Source organism: Hypomesus transpacificus, unplaced genomic scaffold, assembly GCF_021917145.1.
Source record: "Hypomesus transpacificus isolate Combined female unplaced genomic scaffold, fHypTra1 scaffold_245, whole genome shotgun sequence".
Lineage (NCBI taxonomy): Eukaryota > Metazoa > Chordata > Actinopteri > Osmeriformes > Osmeridae > Hypomesus > Hypomesus transpacificus.
In genome coordinates, this window is record NW_025813775.1 from 73,458 (window position 1) to 89,463 (window position 16,006).

The 16,006-nt window shown below is 50.6% G+C and overlaps 1 protein-coding gene across 7 annotated transcripts in view; it reads right to left on the reverse strand.

Moving 5' to 3' along the window:
• erbin (erbb2 interacting protein) overlaps positions 1 to 16,006 on the reverse strand; it is a 50,173-nt gene that overhangs the window by 14,203 nt on the left and 19,964 nt on the right. For all 7 annotated transcript variants that reach the window (XM_047014380.1, XM_047014383.1, XM_047014382.1 and 4 more), the window contains exons 3-16: positions 15,805 to 15,999; positions 15,002 to 15,119; positions 12,602 to 12,680; positions 12,368 to 12,457; positions 11,431 to 11,487; positions 9,129 to 9,192; positions 8,854 to 8,928; positions 7,582 to 7,726; positions 6,603 to 6,675; positions 4,605 to 4,734; positions 4,297 to 4,412; positions 3,247 to 3,316; positions 1,639 to 1,738; positions 706 to 827 (exon numbers count right to left, since the gene is read on the reverse strand). In XM_047014380.1, coding sequence (XP_046870336.1) covers positions 706 to 827; positions 1,639 to 1,738; positions 3,247 to 3,316; positions 4,297 to 4,412; positions 4,605 to 4,734; positions 6,603 to 6,675; positions 7,582 to 7,726; positions 8,854 to 8,928; positions 9,129 to 9,192; positions 11,431 to 11,487; positions 12,368 to 12,457; positions 12,602 to 12,680; positions 15,002 to 15,119; positions 15,805 to 15,990 — 1,425 coding nt within the window. In that variant the 5' untranslated portion in view covers positions 15,991 to 15,999. The remainder of the gene's footprint in view (positions 1 to 705; positions 828 to 1,638; positions 1,739 to 3,246; positions 3,317 to 4,296; positions 4,413 to 4,604; positions 4,735 to 6,602; positions 6,676 to 7,581; positions 7,727 to 8,853; positions 8,929 to 9,128; positions 9,193 to 11,430; positions 11,488 to 12,367; positions 12,458 to 12,601; positions 12,681 to 15,001; positions 15,120 to 15,804; positions 16,000 to 16,006) is intronic.

Below are 16,006 nucleotides of genomic sequence, written 5' to 3' on the forward strand. Positions count from 1 at the left end.
TGAGAACCAGACCTGATGCTTTCATTCAAATCAGGGGAGATTAGGGATTTTTGGTACCTCACTCATGTTCAGTACTTGCGTGAACCTTGAGAATGTGCCAGACCAAGCGGCAGTGTTTTATACGGCTAATGAAGACTTGTGGGAGAAGGGAAGGAGCGCGTTACAGAAGACAACCCCTCATCATTAGACCTGCCCTCTGGAAGAACACTTCCTCTTGATGAAATCTGCCCTCATTTGCATCGGGCCATCCACGCTATAATCAATAACAGGGACAACTGAGGTCACCCATTCTGGATGTGTGTGTGTGCTTATGAGTGTGTACACATGTATGAGTGTATTCACGTACTGTATAGGTGTGCGTGTGTGTACATGTGTGTGAGTGTATTCATGTTGTGTATAGGTGTGTGTGCGTGTGTACATGTGTGTGAGTGTATTCATGTTGTGTATAGGTGTGTGTGTGTATTCGTGTTGTGTATAGGTTGTGTGTGTGTATTCATGTTTTGTATAGGTGTGTGTGTGTATTCATGTTCTGTATAGGCGTGTGTGTGTGTGTGTATTCATGTACTGTATATATGTGTATGTGTGTGTGTGTGTGTATTCATGTTCTGTATAGGTGTGTGTGTATTCATGTTCTGTATAGGTGTGTGTGTGTGCGTGTGTATTCATGTTCTGTATATATAGGTGTGTGTGTGTCCCAGTACTGACCCTCGGAGGCGTCTCCCTCTCGTCCTTGTCCTCGTCACACTCAAAGGCCACCTGTGCCCGCTGCTTACGCTGTTCCTCCCAGAGAGAGGGGTTGAAGCTCTCGCTGTCCGAGTTGGGGATGTCTGAGGACGGAGGGCACAGCGACACGTTCTCACCCGGCGTCACACACACACACACACACGCAGGCCCGGTAACCACCTACAGCGTGACTACCAGTACGGCACCGTGGAAATGTCTCGGGGCCTACGCGACAGTTCCACACACACAAGTCGAGCGGATATGCTCGGGCTCTCCCCCACAGCTGAGGAACCCCTCCGCTCTCCCCCAGTGTGGGACGCAGCGCTTGGGCGAGCGAGCAGAGGGGGTGTAACACTACACCTAGGCGGCCTGACAGGTGCTCCGCGGAAAGACAAAGGCTACAGTTTCGACTCCCCCCCCCCCCCCCCCTGCTCCTAAGATAAGGTTCCGGGGACACAGTAAACTTCCAGGGAACCCATCCGGTCTGGCGACAAAAAAATAACCCATTTACTGCGAAACAAGATAAAAGGAGGGCTGTTAAAGAGCAGCCGCTGTAGTGATGACTTTATGGGAGAGTCTGGGGAATAGGGACACTGAGTCGAGATTAAAAACAACATGCCCGCCCAGACAGCTGGAACGTGCTGCTTGATACTTTTCCCTCCTGGCATCGTGCCCCTCCAGGATGGCCAAGTCTGGAAAGTTCCTGAGAAGTTCCTAAGAAGCCTGGAAAGTTCCTGAAAAGTTCCTAAGAAGCCTGGAGAGTTCCTGAGAAGTTCCTAAGAAGCCTGGAGAGTTCCAGCACATTTGATTAAACACGCTCGGAAGAAACCGCCAGGGCAAAGGCGCCCCCGATTTGGACGGCGATTTGCGGGCGGCGTTTGACTTAGCGTTGGCGACCGAAGCATTGGTACTCACACTCCTCCGTCCGGGTCTGCTGGGGGAACATGTAGTTGGTGAGGACCGTCTTGTGGGTCTCTGGGTCCTCGTCCTTCTGGAGGGGGATGAGGGGCTTGGACTGGGGACCAAGACAGACCACGATGAGACACCACTCTCGCTTTGTACACCACCACACTCGCCCCTGACCGGAAAGCTCTGGGGGGGTATTCCAGAAAGCAGGTGGTGACGGAACACAACCAGGTAAGTTAACCCACCGTCTGATTCGCAAATGTTGCAGCAACCTACTGGAAATGTTGCTACAACACTGGGTGTCAGCTTAACTCACCCGGGTATGTCACATGACCTGCTTTCCGGAATACCCCCCAGAACGAATACCATTGTGATCGTTGACAATATGCTCGACCTGTCTGACACATCTTGATTGAATTTCGAACTAAACGCGGCCCGTCTCTGGGTTAAGACAGCTGAAGGGGCTTCACGCCTGACGAGGGGTATTGTGTATCAGTCATCAGGGTAAAGCCTGAAGCTGTTACATATAGACATTTAATTCAGCCTGTTGTTTCGGCCTGGCTGTCTCCAGTGTATTCCGTTTCAGTCGATCCCTACACACTGTGTGTGTGTGTGTTCCCAGAACAAAGATAACACTTCATAAGAAGGCTGCCTCTGTTCCCATCTCCACCACCCACTCCTAATCACCCCACACAGGTGGAGAACAAGACTGTTTGAATACAGAGGCTTGGAGGCGTTCTGAACACACACAAGTAGAACAAAATCAAATAAATAAATACAATATAAACGGTGACCTGATGTGACTATAAGGAGAGCGTCTCTCACGGTGTCCGGAAGCTTCTGCCAGGAAGTCAAACGAGGACGGCAGCCCGTGTTCTTAAAAAAAAATCCTTCTCCTCTCTCCATGAATACCAAGCAGTCTCAACCCGTGACTCCTCGGTTGTCAGGTAACCTATAGGTCTACTGTGCAGTTGTGTGGCAAAACCTGCCTGCAGGGCCATATGGTGTGTGTGGATAAACAACACGAAGGCATTTGATTATGTTTAAGCAGTGTTTTTCCTAGGTTGCGTTCTCTCCCGATGATATTAGCGTACGCTCGGCAGTGTCGTACAACAAAGAAAATTGGCCAGACTGTTCTCACCCCGAAAACGAAAGTGGAGGAGGAAAAATATATAAATAAAGAAATGGGGAAAAGAACCACCATTCAGTATCTGCACAACGACAGCTATTGTGTGTGGGGTCAGTAAGGAGAACAGTGGGTGAAGCAATCAAAGGGTTTTTGTCATGGCACTTGTGATCTTCAAATCAACGAAAAAAAATACATTGAAAGGGAGTGGCTGAATATTGCCACGCTGATGGAGTGGAGTGATATTGCACTGTCTTATCATCTATTTATCTCACCCACGGGTGTAGTCAACGGTGACCCAGCCACACCCCCTCTTAGACACACACTCCATCACACCTCCCTTTGTCCCAGCTGGGAGACAGCACCACAGGACTCAGGCTCATACACCTCCCCCCTCCTCCTCCAGGCCCGGCCCCACCAACGTGACATGGCCGCCCCCGAGGAGGGAGAGGGCGCCTGGGGGACACGGTGTCCGTCGAGAGGGGCCTCACCTGGTTCTCCGACAGCCACATAGCGGTCATCTGGCTCAGCTTGGTGAAGCTGTAGGGCAGGTTTCTCAGCCTGAAGAGGGGAGGAAAGGAGGACATGGGTCAGTGTGATGGGGGAGGCACCGCCGCTGTGGAGGGTCACCTGGGGAGAGAGAGAGACAGAGACAAAGAGACAGAGAGACAGAGAGAGAGAGAGAAACACAGAAAGAGACAGAGAGAGAAACAGAGAGAGAAAGAAACAGAGAGAGAGAGAAAGAGAGAGAGACAGGGACAGAGATTCAGAGAGAGAGACACAGAGCGAAACAGAGAGAGAGAGACAGGGAGAGAGAGAGACAGATCCGGCTACACAGAGGAGAAACTCCCAAAATCCCATGGCGTCAACAGGTTTGCCAAGGGAGAGTGAAGAAGGAGCGTGTGTTTCTAAAGGTAATAAACACCTCTCTCTCTCCTTCACTGTGAGGTGCTAAGCTGCTGAATTACACTGGCTTACAAACTGTCCAATAAAACATAAAAAATGCCCCAAAAAAACATAAATAAAAATACAAAAGACGGAACGAAAACTAGGCCAGCTCAGGTCTGCCCACTGAAATGGGAGCTTATAACAGGGTCTTTTTCAGGCCTTCATTTACTTGGTTGGTTTTAGACTGCCAATGCTCATGTGTGTGTGTGTGTGTGCAAGGTGAGAAACGCACTAAACATTCTTTCAACCCATTGTTGACAGGGGTTTCTCCCTCCCCCCCCCCCCACAGGCTTGTATAATCCACTTTAGTCGAGGAGCTACATTGCTGTTGCCACTTTCAATAAGCTGGATGAGCATGTTTTGCAGGGTGCCGTGCGGTAACATTAGCACGGCCTCGACCACAGAGACGAGTCTGACGCCATTTTCTATCAGGCCTCCAGTTCACGGAACCCGACAGAAACGAGTAGTTAACGAGCCGTGAGGATTTGAAACCCCGACTTCCTTGTTCGTGTTCCTCATCTACCATGCGGCGGGGGGTCATCCACTTCCACACACACACACACGCAGGGAGGAGAGGGGGAGGCCGGACTCACTTGTTGTCGCTGAGGTTGATGACCTTGAGCTTCTGCATGTCGCCCATCTCCTCCGGCAGAGACTCCAGCTTGTTGGAGTGGAGGAACAGCACGGTGGCGTGTTTCCAGTTGCCCATCTGTGTGGGGGAGAGACCAAGTGCACAAGGGCAGGGGGGTCAGGACAGCAGGAGGAGGGCTCTCACACACACACACACGTCACACAACCGCCCACCCCTCCACACCCACAACAATGGCATGTCATCGCTCATCACGCGTGCAACAACATGTCCACGTGCAGTGCTGACAGGCAGACAGACGGACGCTCGCACCTCGGACGGCAGCTGAGCCAGGAAGTTGTGGTCGGCGGCGAAGGTGCGCAGGCTGCCACACTGGCCGATGGAGGGGGGCAGGGCCTCGATCTCGTTGAAGCTGCAGTCCAACTCATCCAGCGCTGCCAGCCTGGGGAACGACGGGAGGAGGGGAGAAGGGAGAAGGGGAGAGGAGGGAGGGGAGAGGAGCGGAGGGTGAGGAGGGAAGGGAGGGAGGGGAGAGAAGGGGAGAGGAGGGGAGCGGAGGGTGAGGAGGGAAGGGAGGGAGGGGAGAGGAGGGGAGCGGAGGGTGAGGAGGGAAGGGAGGGGAGAGGAGGGAGGGGAGAGGAGCCCAGATGCGAGGCACCGTCATTATGAACAGCAAATGAACCTTAACCTTGGACTGTTTCAAACAAGCGTTTTATGAGTACGAATAAAAGGCTTATTTTATGTACTCGAAGCAAGGTGTCTGAAAAACTGCTTTTCTGACGTGTGGATGAACAGGAAGTTGTCAGAGGACAACTAGATATTCAAAAGTTAAAACAAAAAAAAATATATATAAAAAAAACTCTCCGTCACTACAGACTTTGCCCCAGAGTACAGACCTTTCTACAGAAAGATGGGTCTACTTTACAGGAACGCACCACTCCATATCCACGACAACCCAAATCTGTTTCTCGTTACGTTGCGTCCAAGTCGGGCTCGGAAATATGCAAGCTAGCATACTATAAATATATCTGGCGGTGTTATTCAAACATGAATCTCCAACGAAAAAATATATTAAAAAGGCCTTCTAAATGATGGTGTGTCTGAGCATGGAGTGTGCTCATTGGCTGGGGGGCAGCCACATAATCACCTTTCTGGAATTCAATAACATCAAGTGTCTGAGGACGGGGAAACTGGTCAAAATGAAACAGTCTGGACAGAGATGACCTTTATTGACAGACAGCTACTAGACCAAAACGAAAATATTGGAACACATTTAAATAAGAGGGGCTGAACAACCCAATAAAAAAACTACTCTGGACTGATAGTCTTTTTTTTCCAAGCTGAGATGTGACGTTGTGATGTCTTAACGAGTGGCAGTATAACATTCGGTCGCGATGAGCGCTGAAGGCTCCTAAAAGCTTTATGGGACTGACTGCAGGCTGTGGAAACAAACAGCGAGAGGAAGCTTTCTGCTGAATGACGATGAAAACCCACACTGGGGATTGGGAGAAACACACGCAGACATGCTTAAATCACTGGATTGAAGTGATTCCCTAAAAAGAATCGTTTCTGCGTGCGTAGTCACAGTTGAGAGATCTGAACTCGGCTTACAAGTCGACCTCTGGACAACCTCAAAAGAAGGGTTTGGGAGCCAAAATAGTGAAATAAAGGATTATATACATTTGAATCAGTATGCTTTAGCATCAACCTTTGACAGGGATTAAACCATACTACTGGCAAATCACATCCTCATAATCCGGCCCAGTAACCAGTCATAATCCCAGTCTAGGAAACATCCTAGCATCAAGAATAATTGGCAACGTTTTGCAAATCGCTAAATAATTGGCAAACGTGAGCAACATCAATCCATAGAAATCTAATTGAACCCCATGTTGAATATTTTGATATCCCAGTGTGGCTTTTAGGATGAACGATCAGCTTTAAGGCAAACGCCACGTTGTGCCTTTGCCCCTTTTCCAGCCTCTGGAAATCAGGAAGATTCTAAGGGCCAGGTGAGACAGGGGCCCCATACTTTCCTGTGTGATTCGAGGCTCGGGGTCCCCAGGGTACAAATTAGCCAGAGAACCCCAGAACCCCTAGCGGCACCCCTGGGTCTTAATACGAGACCAGGGTCGACATGTTGCAGAACGCTGGTTTCAACAAGGCTGTCAATCTAAGACATCCCTTTGAACAGGCACAGGTAAGAACCGGAATCCCTTTGGTCCAGCTTGAGTGGATATGGAGTCATGGCCAAGTGGCGTTTTCCTGTCTGCAGTCGCCGTGAGAGGGGAGACAGTTTCGAACACTCACCCGCCAATGGAGTCTGGGAGGTATATAAGCTGGTTCTCATCCACCTTCAAAGCAGTTAGCTTCTTCAGGGAGCCTGAGAGAGAAATGGATAGAGAGAGAGAGAGAGATGGATAGAGAGAGAGAGATGGATAGAGAGAGAGAGAGCGATAGAGAGACAGAGAGCCAGAAGGAGTAAGAGAGACAAAGAGAAGATATTAGAGCACAACCCAGAATAAGTATTGATTGTTTTACGCAAAGGATTACAAAGAGAGGCATATCCATTTCAGTAATGAATAAGAATAACAACACTATTAATACGGTAGCCTAATTGGATTACGTCTATTGATAGGTGCTCAAAAAATAGCAGGCTGAATTCGGCAAGGCCATCTTGCCTCTGCAAACAAAACATGTTATATCCCAAACTGAAAGGATCCAATAGTTGTGGCCAGATGAAAATATTCACAAAACAACTATATCGCAAAGTGACTCACTTCACGACATGAACACAATAAATAAATAAAGAGATAAAATAGTACCCGGTCATTTATTCGGGCTAGCGTCTGGAACCCTTTCCTGTCTCATTAACCACAGTCTAGATGAGTCATTTGCGCCATAATGAGATTCTATTCTATTACAGCCAATGTTCCTTTCTCTTCTAGAGAGCATCCAGCCTATTCATTAGACACATATGACCAGTAACTAGGTACACAGAGCAGCTGTGTGTTCAGTACGCTGCAACAGGGGATGCTCACCTATGGAGCCAGGCAGCTGTGTGTGTGTGTGTGTGTGTACCTATCTGTGTGTGTGTGTGTGTGTACCTATGGAGCTAGGCAGCTGTGTGTGTACCTATCTGTGTGTGTGTGTGTGTACCTATCTGTGTGTGTGTGTGTGTGTATACCTATCTGTGTGTGTGTGTGTGTGTACCTATCTGTGTGTGTGTGTGTGTGTGTGTGTGTACCTATCTGTGTGTGTGTGTACCTATCTGTGTGTGTGTGTGTACCTATGGAGCCAGGCAGCTGTGTGAGAGCGTTGTTGGACAGCAGCAGGTCTTGCAGGTTCTCACAGCCAGAGATCTGCTCGTCCACCATCTCCAGGTTGTTCTTGGACACGTCAAGGTAAGCCAGCTGCTTAAGAGTCCCCAGCATCTAAACACACACACACACACACACACACACACACACACACACACACACACACACACACACACACACACACACACACACACACACACACACACACACACACACACACACACACACACACACACACACACACACACACACACACACACACAAATATGAAATACAAGCCTTCTTTCATCCTGGGCCACTTGGCTGGTGTATAAAATGCAGACGATTAAGACAGAATCCTCAAAATCCCCGTCTGCTTTCGGAGATCATTTCACAGTATCCATTTATAGTTCAACTGACGATGAGGCTGTCGTAAAACCCTTTAAATCTGGACGATAAACCAAAACAGAAGGAGGGTTGCCGGAATGTTCCAACCAACTCGAGTGTTCCGGAGCACCGATCGCTGGTTGTGAGAGGCTCACCGACCCCCCGCGCTGATAAACCCAGAGGCAGCGGTACGCTCTCAAGGGGCCACAGCAGGATCCTCAGTCCAGCAGCCTCACAACCGCCCCCCCCCCCCCCAAGTCCCCACGCACTGACTCCCACAGGAACTAAGACAAGACACACTGGGAGTTCGGTGTGATTTGGCAGTTTGAGTGACTCGCAGGCATCCCCCCGCTGTGTGCTGTGTCGGAGGAATACGTCACGTAGTATCGCGAAGAGGCAACGCGGCAAAGCGCGTGGACCTTTCAGAAGCTGTTTCAGGGGATGTTTTCTGTCATCGTGTTTGGCTTTAATCCTAATCCTCACAGGAGGACCAGACTGGCCCGTTCGTGCTGTGTTTGAAACGCTAACAGCAGCACTCTGATGCTGTAATTGTGACCCATTTCCAAAAGGACAAGCTGGCTATTTTGACGGAAAAGGAGACAAGGGATGATGCTTGACTGCTTTCATCCCTTCCTGCTTTCATCCGTCACTGTTTGACTGTACCGCCAGAGTCCACCTGAGAGGAGTCGTCCTGAGGTGGAGGAAGACTGTTTTAGAGGTCAGAGGTCAGGGTGTTCTAGAGGTCAGGGTGTTTGCATACGTACCCCAGGTAAGACTGTTCTAGAGGTCAGGGTGTTCTAGAGGTCAGGGTGTTTGCATACGTACCCCAGGTAAGACTGTTTAGAGGTCAGAGGTCAGGGTGTTTGCATACGTACCCCAGGTAGAAAGGTGAGTCGGTTCCCATCCATCCACAGCTCCTTGATCCCTGTGAGCTGCTCCAACACCTCAGGCTGGGGAGAAGGAGGGGGTCAACACCATCGGAATCGCTACACATCCAACAGCCAACAGATCGACCGTTTATTGAACCATGACACATTTGGTTCATCTCCCAAACAGATAAGTCAGTCAGTTTGGGATCCAGTCAGGAGTGAACGGAGCAAATGTAGGGTTGTTGGAAAGTCAGCCAGCCAGTCAGCCTATTGAGACTCACCACTTCAGTGAACTCGTTGCTCCCCAGGTCCAGTCGTTCCAGCTGTGTAAGTTTGTGCATGCTTCTGCAGAGAGAGAGGGAGAAAGAGAGAGAGACAGAGAGGGAGGGAAAGAGAGACAGGGCGAGAAAGACGGAGAGAGGGAGGGAGAGACAGACAAACAGAGATAGGGGGGAGAGAGACAGACAAACAGAGATAGGGGGGAGAGAGAGAGAGACACAGAGAGAGAGAGACAGAGACACAGAGACACAGAGACACAGAGAGACAGAGACAGAGACAGAGAGAGAGACAGAGAGAGAGAGAGAGAGAGAGAGAGAGAGAGAGAGAGAGAGAGAGAGAGAGAGAGAGAAAAAAACAGACAAGTGTTGAGCAACCCAATCAGATAATGCAAAGCCATGCAAAGGTTGGTCAAATGATCTGGACAGCCATCGTGACCATTTCCTCATGCACTGCTTTGCCTCCTCACCTAGCAGATCACGTCACATTTCACACACACTGTGAGCCACACAAAGGGGTTATAAATGACACGGCTCTACCAAAGGACAGCAATAGAGCAGAGCTCCATTTTAGTACTGAAAACACCACCACTCACTATGCTGCCCGCAGTACAAAGTCAAGAATAGGCTGTGAATCCGTGGGTTTGAAGCCCCAAAAGAAGAAGAAAACCGCAGCGGCCTGGGTTGGATCTGAATCCGGGCTTGACCCTTCCTGCATGTCTTACCCTCCCATGCCTTTCCTGTCACACTTCAGTCCAATAAAGCATGACAACATCATGATATATACATACACTGTATATAAAGAAAAAGGGCAAATATTCGGGCTTAGAAGGCATGACGGTTAAATCTTCTCCCCCCCGTTGAGCTTGCCTGGTCTTACGTCCTCTTTGGGACGTCACAACACCGGATGGATTTCAATCCCATACCTCTGTGCTGTGCAGCTGGGAGTTCAAGCCCTAGGTGGTGTTTTCGTAAATGAATACGACGCGATATGAAAACACCGGCCGCCTGTTTTTGAAGCTTGCGACGACGAGCCCTGCCAAATTCCTGCCCCACGCTTGGCAGGGCGACACGTGAGGGGGGCCGGCCAGCTCTCCGATACCAGCATGTGGTCAGAGGGAGGTGGGGGGGGAGGGCCGGTTCAAGCTTTCCAGCAGCACCCTGGGAGCTGGAGCAGAGCTAGCGTACCGCAGGAGATGAGCTAGCTAGCGTACCGCAGGAGATGAGCTAGCTAGTGTACCGCAGGAGATGAGCTAGCTAGTGTACAGTAGGAGATGAGCTAGCTAGTGTACAGTAGGAGATGAGCTAGCTAGTGTACAGTAGGAGATGAGCTAGCTAGTGTACAGCAGGAGATGAGCTAGCTAGCGTACCGCAGGAGATGAGCTAGCTAGCGTACCGCAGGAGATGAGCTAGCTAGCTGCCACAGGCAGGGACCAGGGAGAACAGGGGTGCGCAGAGCTTGTAAGCTTCACTCCAACACCAAGGGAAGGAGCAGAGCACCAAAATGAAAAAGTGCTCTTTCTCATTTTACGTGTATGTGTGCGTCTCTCTCTCTCTCTCCTCTCTCTGGCTTGGATCCTGACCATTAATTGCTGGTCTCCTGTCAAGGTTCCCAGTCCCTAACAGGCCTGGACGTTGTCAAATAAACAGCTTGAGAGGCTTGCTCTGCACCACACTCGCATGCCTGAGCCAGCGAGGCATCGGTCACGGGGTGCAAGGGACAGCAGGAGAACAATAAGAGGCACGGCATGCCATCCTCAAAAGTACCGTATCGATAAAAAAACTAAACAAGATAAAAGACCGGCGAGGATGCAAAGAGTGTGGGGGGAAGGGGGGGGTCTCGTCTGGGGGTCTTTACGTTTCGGAAAAAAGGAGGCTCGCCGGGCGCGGAGAGCTCTCCGGTTGCGATCCGAAGCCGGCGGGCGGGCGTCAGAGGCAGGAGTCTGAGGAGAGGGTTCTGAAACGTGTCGCAGCACGCAGCAGCCTCCACGATGCAGCCTAGACGCTCTCCTTATGTAAGACTGAGGAATTCAATGGAACTTCAATGACTAGGCGTGGGGAGCAGGGAGAAAGTGAAAGAGAGAGTGAGAGCAGAAGAGAGCAAGAGAGAGATAATTAAAGAGAAAGTGAGAGAGACAGCTAGAGAGACTATAACCCAGAGAGAGGTGGACTGTAGAAGAGAGAATATGAGAGATAGAGAGAATAAAAGAGAGAGAGGTAGAGAGAGATAGGAATATGGAGGGAGAGAGAATGCTTCTCCTCATACAAACACGCAAGAACCTTGTGTGTCATCGAGAAGGACACTTACTTTGGCAACATCTTTAGCTGGTTCTCTCTCAGCTCCAGGATCTGCAGCTTGGTCAACCTGAGGGGCAGGGGGGGGGAGAGAGAGAGGGGGGGAGCACAGTGAGAAGAGGTTCCGGGAGCAGGTGGACGAGTGCTCCATAAACTCAGACGTGATGGATAGGATGAATTCGGGATAAGCGTTGTTTATCGATGAGCTTTCCACGGACGGTTTACACTTCCATGAACATCATCCAAAACGATCATCTTTATCGAGCGACGGCCTTTTCAGACGATGTTAAAGGTGCATTAGGGGAGTATATCGGGTCGGGTCGTTCACTGTACAACGGGGAAACTTAAACCCGGCCAGACGCATCGACCGCTGATATACAGGGGGAGGAGTCATGTGAAGGGGATGACATTTGCCAGGAGAGATGAGTCACAAGATAGATTGTGACTCTGATGCATCGGTGTGTGGGAGTGGTGGCCGTTGATCTCTTCTGGCATCACACACACACACACACAGATACACACACACTTCCCACTATGAAGCATTCAGACAGAGAAGGAGGTTTGTGTCTTCTAGGAGATAAGGAATCATGTGTCTACGTCACTGTGAAAAGGGAGAACATGACAGAGGTGCCCATTTCACTGGATCCATCTTGTAGCCTGCCACTGAGGTAAGTGTTTGTGGTGCCTGTGGTGGATGTGGTGGATGCGTGCGTGTTTTTCAGTGGGGTGTGTGTGTGCGTGTGTGTTTGTCTGTGGGGTGTGTGTGTGCGTATGTGTTTGTCAGTGGGTGTGTGTGTGTGAGTGTGCGTGTTTGTCTGTGGGGTGTGTGTGTGAGTGTGCGTGTTTGTCTGTGGTGTGTGTGTGTGAGTGCGCGTGTGTCTGTGGGGTGTGTGTGTGTGCGTGTGCGTGTTTGTTTGTGGGGTGTGTGTGTGCGTCCGCGTGTGTCTGACCTGCCGAAGCTGGCAGGCAGGAATTCCAGGAAGGCGTCGTTCAGGTAGAGCTGGGTCAGACTGAGGAGCTGAGTGAATCCTTCTGGAAGCCTGGGGAAGAGCACAGCACCACCAGAACAAGGTCACACATATGACACGACACACCTTGGCAAAAAGTCCCTCGGAACGATTTTTCGGAACAGTATTTTTCGACAAAAATGTGACTTGAGGGGTTTGTTTGTACTTGTCGCTTACTTGGATATGGGATTCACGCTAGCTTCGACGATAGCCAGTACCTTGCAGTTCTTGATATTCTCAGGGAACTCCTGGATGCCTGTGAGGGACAACCGCACAGATTGTTGACAATCCTTCACAAGGAAGGAACAAACATGGACGCCTCCCCCTTCCACACTGCCTCTGACGAGGGGACAGATGATGACGCAGTGAGCAAAGTGGAACAGGCAGGGGGGCCGTCCGACATTGAGCTTTGTGAAAGTTAAACATCGGTGCACAGCCTACCAGCCAGCCAACCAATCAGCGCTTTTACAAAGCGCCCCGCCTGGCCTGGGTTCGTAAGCTGTCTGGGCTAGGGGTGCATTAACGCTCCTCTGTCCCTCTGCTCTCTAAACAGACCGGAAGGTGAGTGCTTGATGTGATGAGTAGGTGGAAAACAGACAAAAGGGAGACAAAAAAATGATTAATAATAAAAGACCTGGGCTGAAGAGAGAGAGTCTGCAAGTTCTCACCCTAACATCTTCAGACTGGAGTGGCCCTGGGAGGGCTCAAGCTATATATGGTGTTCAAAACACTTGGCAGAGAGTACTCTGTGAAGGTTAAGCTTCTGTGTGTGTGTGTGTGTGTGTGTGTGTGTGTATGTGTATTAGTGTAACACAAAACAAAAAAAAAACGACCCACACAAGCTTTTCAGAAACACTTTCACTCCTCTGCCTCGGACTGCTTTGAAGTAGACACCAGAGACAAACATGGAGGGTCAACAAAAGATTAGGCCTCCCCCACAACCCCTCCATTTCGTCGCAATGTCAGTCAGACCGTACAGTGGGGGAATTCAAAGAGAACATCATGTCTGTGTATTGACATTCTGCTCTGCTGGCCATGAACTCTGCCCCCTTTACCCCCCCCCCCCCCCCCCCCCCCCCATCCTCTTGGAATAGTTCTGTGTTCTTCTGAGGAAATGTTTAAATGATCATTGAGGCTGTTTGTGACTTCGGAGGAACATGACTTCCTTTTTTTCCCTCTCGATGATGATTTCACTCTGCCCACAGCAGTACATTCACCACCTCAACTCCTACGTTTAACATGTGAGTGTGAGAGACAGTTCCCTCCCGACTGTGAGCACCTTATTAGGTGACGGTCTCAGCGGAGCTGCTGTCACACAGGTGTGCTTTATATCAGATATACGACCAGCCACACTCCATTAGACTGGAGGTGAGAGCGAGGGAGAGAGAGAGAGACAGAGGGAGAGAGCGCTCTGGGGAAGCCAGGCTCCCAGCTGTTAGCCACGCAGGGACCAATGCTTTTCACTTAACGCTAGAACGGCCACACTGGCCATTTGGACACTTACGAAATGTACAGGTGCAATAACTATGTTGAATGAAAAACGATCTGGGTACAATATTGCTGGTACCTGGCACTTGGCTAATCAGTACAATAGTTGAATAGAAAATGTCTCAATTGAATGAAATCTTTCAATTGGGAATTGATCATGAGACGGAGATATTATAGTTTAGAATCTACATTTACATTTAGTCATTTAGCAGACGCTCTTATCCAGAGCGACTTACAGTAAGTACAGGGACATTCCCCCTGAGGCAAGTAGGGTGCCTTGCCCAAGGACACAACATCAATGGCACTGGCCGGGAATCGAACTGGCAACCTTCAGATTACTAGCCCGATGCTCTACCCGCTCAGCCACCTGACTCCCTATCTAGGTCTAGCACCGCTTATGGAAATTGTAGTATCCGTCCGTTCTGGTGTTCAGAATGTCATCTAGCCTCTCTACGGTGGCCTGGCTTGTCCAGTTCCCTAACCCGGCACCTCTCTGCAGACATCTCCTGTTGTCGAGATGGGGTGAATAAGGAGCAACGTTTCAGGTTTCATTCGGTTTCGAACGACCCAAACCGAGCTGCGTTACCTAAAGCCGTGCCCGTGTCGTGCCACTTCACCCCAAAAAAACCTCCAAACTAGATCGAGGCCAAAGCTCCTCTGAGTGATCCTGTACCCGTCTTCCTGAGCAGGACCGCGAGGGCAATTCGAGAGATGGACTCCGCCCCACCGCACGGAAGCGGCACGCACTCCCAAGACAACTGTGAACGCTCAGCGTTTATGAACGCAACCGCAATCGATGAGGTGGCGGTCGTCTTTATCGCAGACAGCTCCCCCATGATGCATCACACCCGTCGCGTCTCTGTAAACAACCTCGAATGACCCCCGTGGAGGGGACCGGCGCGGCGGCAGCAGCAGAAAATATCGGTGTTTTCCGCTGGGCGGAAGGTGCTAAAATGTTTGGCCCGGCCACACTTGTGCTCTGACGTGATTGAGAGGGACTGTCTTCTCTGTTGCGACTGAAGAGGGCCAGTCCAGAACACCGGGTTCCCCAGCAGCCATATACGGGCGGACGGTGGTCAGTCTGCTTACTGTTCTTGCTGACGTCCAGCTCCCTGAGATTGATGAGGTTGGCGATGGCCGCGGGCAACACCGTGAGGTCGTTATCTGGCATGCTCAGCCGGTGGAGGAGCTGGCAGTTAAACAGTTGCTGTGGAGAGAGAGAAAAGAAGAGAGAAGAGAGGAGAGAGGGGGGGGGGGGGGGGGGGGGGAGAGAGAGGGAGAGGAGAGAGGGAGAGGGGGGGAGGAGAGAGGGAGAGGGAGAGAGAGGGATAGAACGAGATAGAGAGACAGTGTGAGAGACAGAATCAAAAGGAAAAACACGTTTCTTTTTTCACTGAGGCCCGAGAAAAACCGGTTTGTAAACTGAGTGGAGTTCATTCACAGCCAAACATCGGGTGGAGTGCGCTGATGTAACTCTCGAGCACGCTCAGATGGTTATCTAACTAGGAGAGGGAGCTCCGAGTTTCGGGATGGATGTTATTGTGTGCGCGGCCTTCCCCTGGTAATCAGGTTTGCTGGAGGCTGGGCAAAAGGACATCAGAGAGGCACTGATGCAGCACTTGATCAAGAGCTTACAGCAACATTATTATTGCGTGTGTATGTTTGTGTGTGTGCCTGAGCAAGTCTCCTGTGTGCATGCGTGTGGGAGGGCATTAGTGAGCCAGTGGCCTGTGTGTGTGTGTGTACTTGTGTGTGCGCGTGTTAAGGGTTATTATTGAGCCACTTGACTGTGTGTGTGTGTGTGTACTGGTTGTGTATGTATGTATTGGTGTGTGTGTGTGTGTGTACTGGTGTGTGTGTGTACTGGTGTGTGTGTGTGTCCTTGCTCCCACCTTGGGCAGCTCCTCAATCTGGTTGGCGTCCAGGTACAGCTCCTCCAGGGTCTTCTCAAAGTTGAAGATCTCCTTGGGCACTGTCTCCAGGCTGCAGTGAGAGTAGTCCAGCGACGTCACCGCCTCCTCCTCCCCCCGCAGGCAGCGGCACGGCACCAGCCGCACAAACAGGTTCCGCTTCGACATCCTCAGGCTCTGGTGG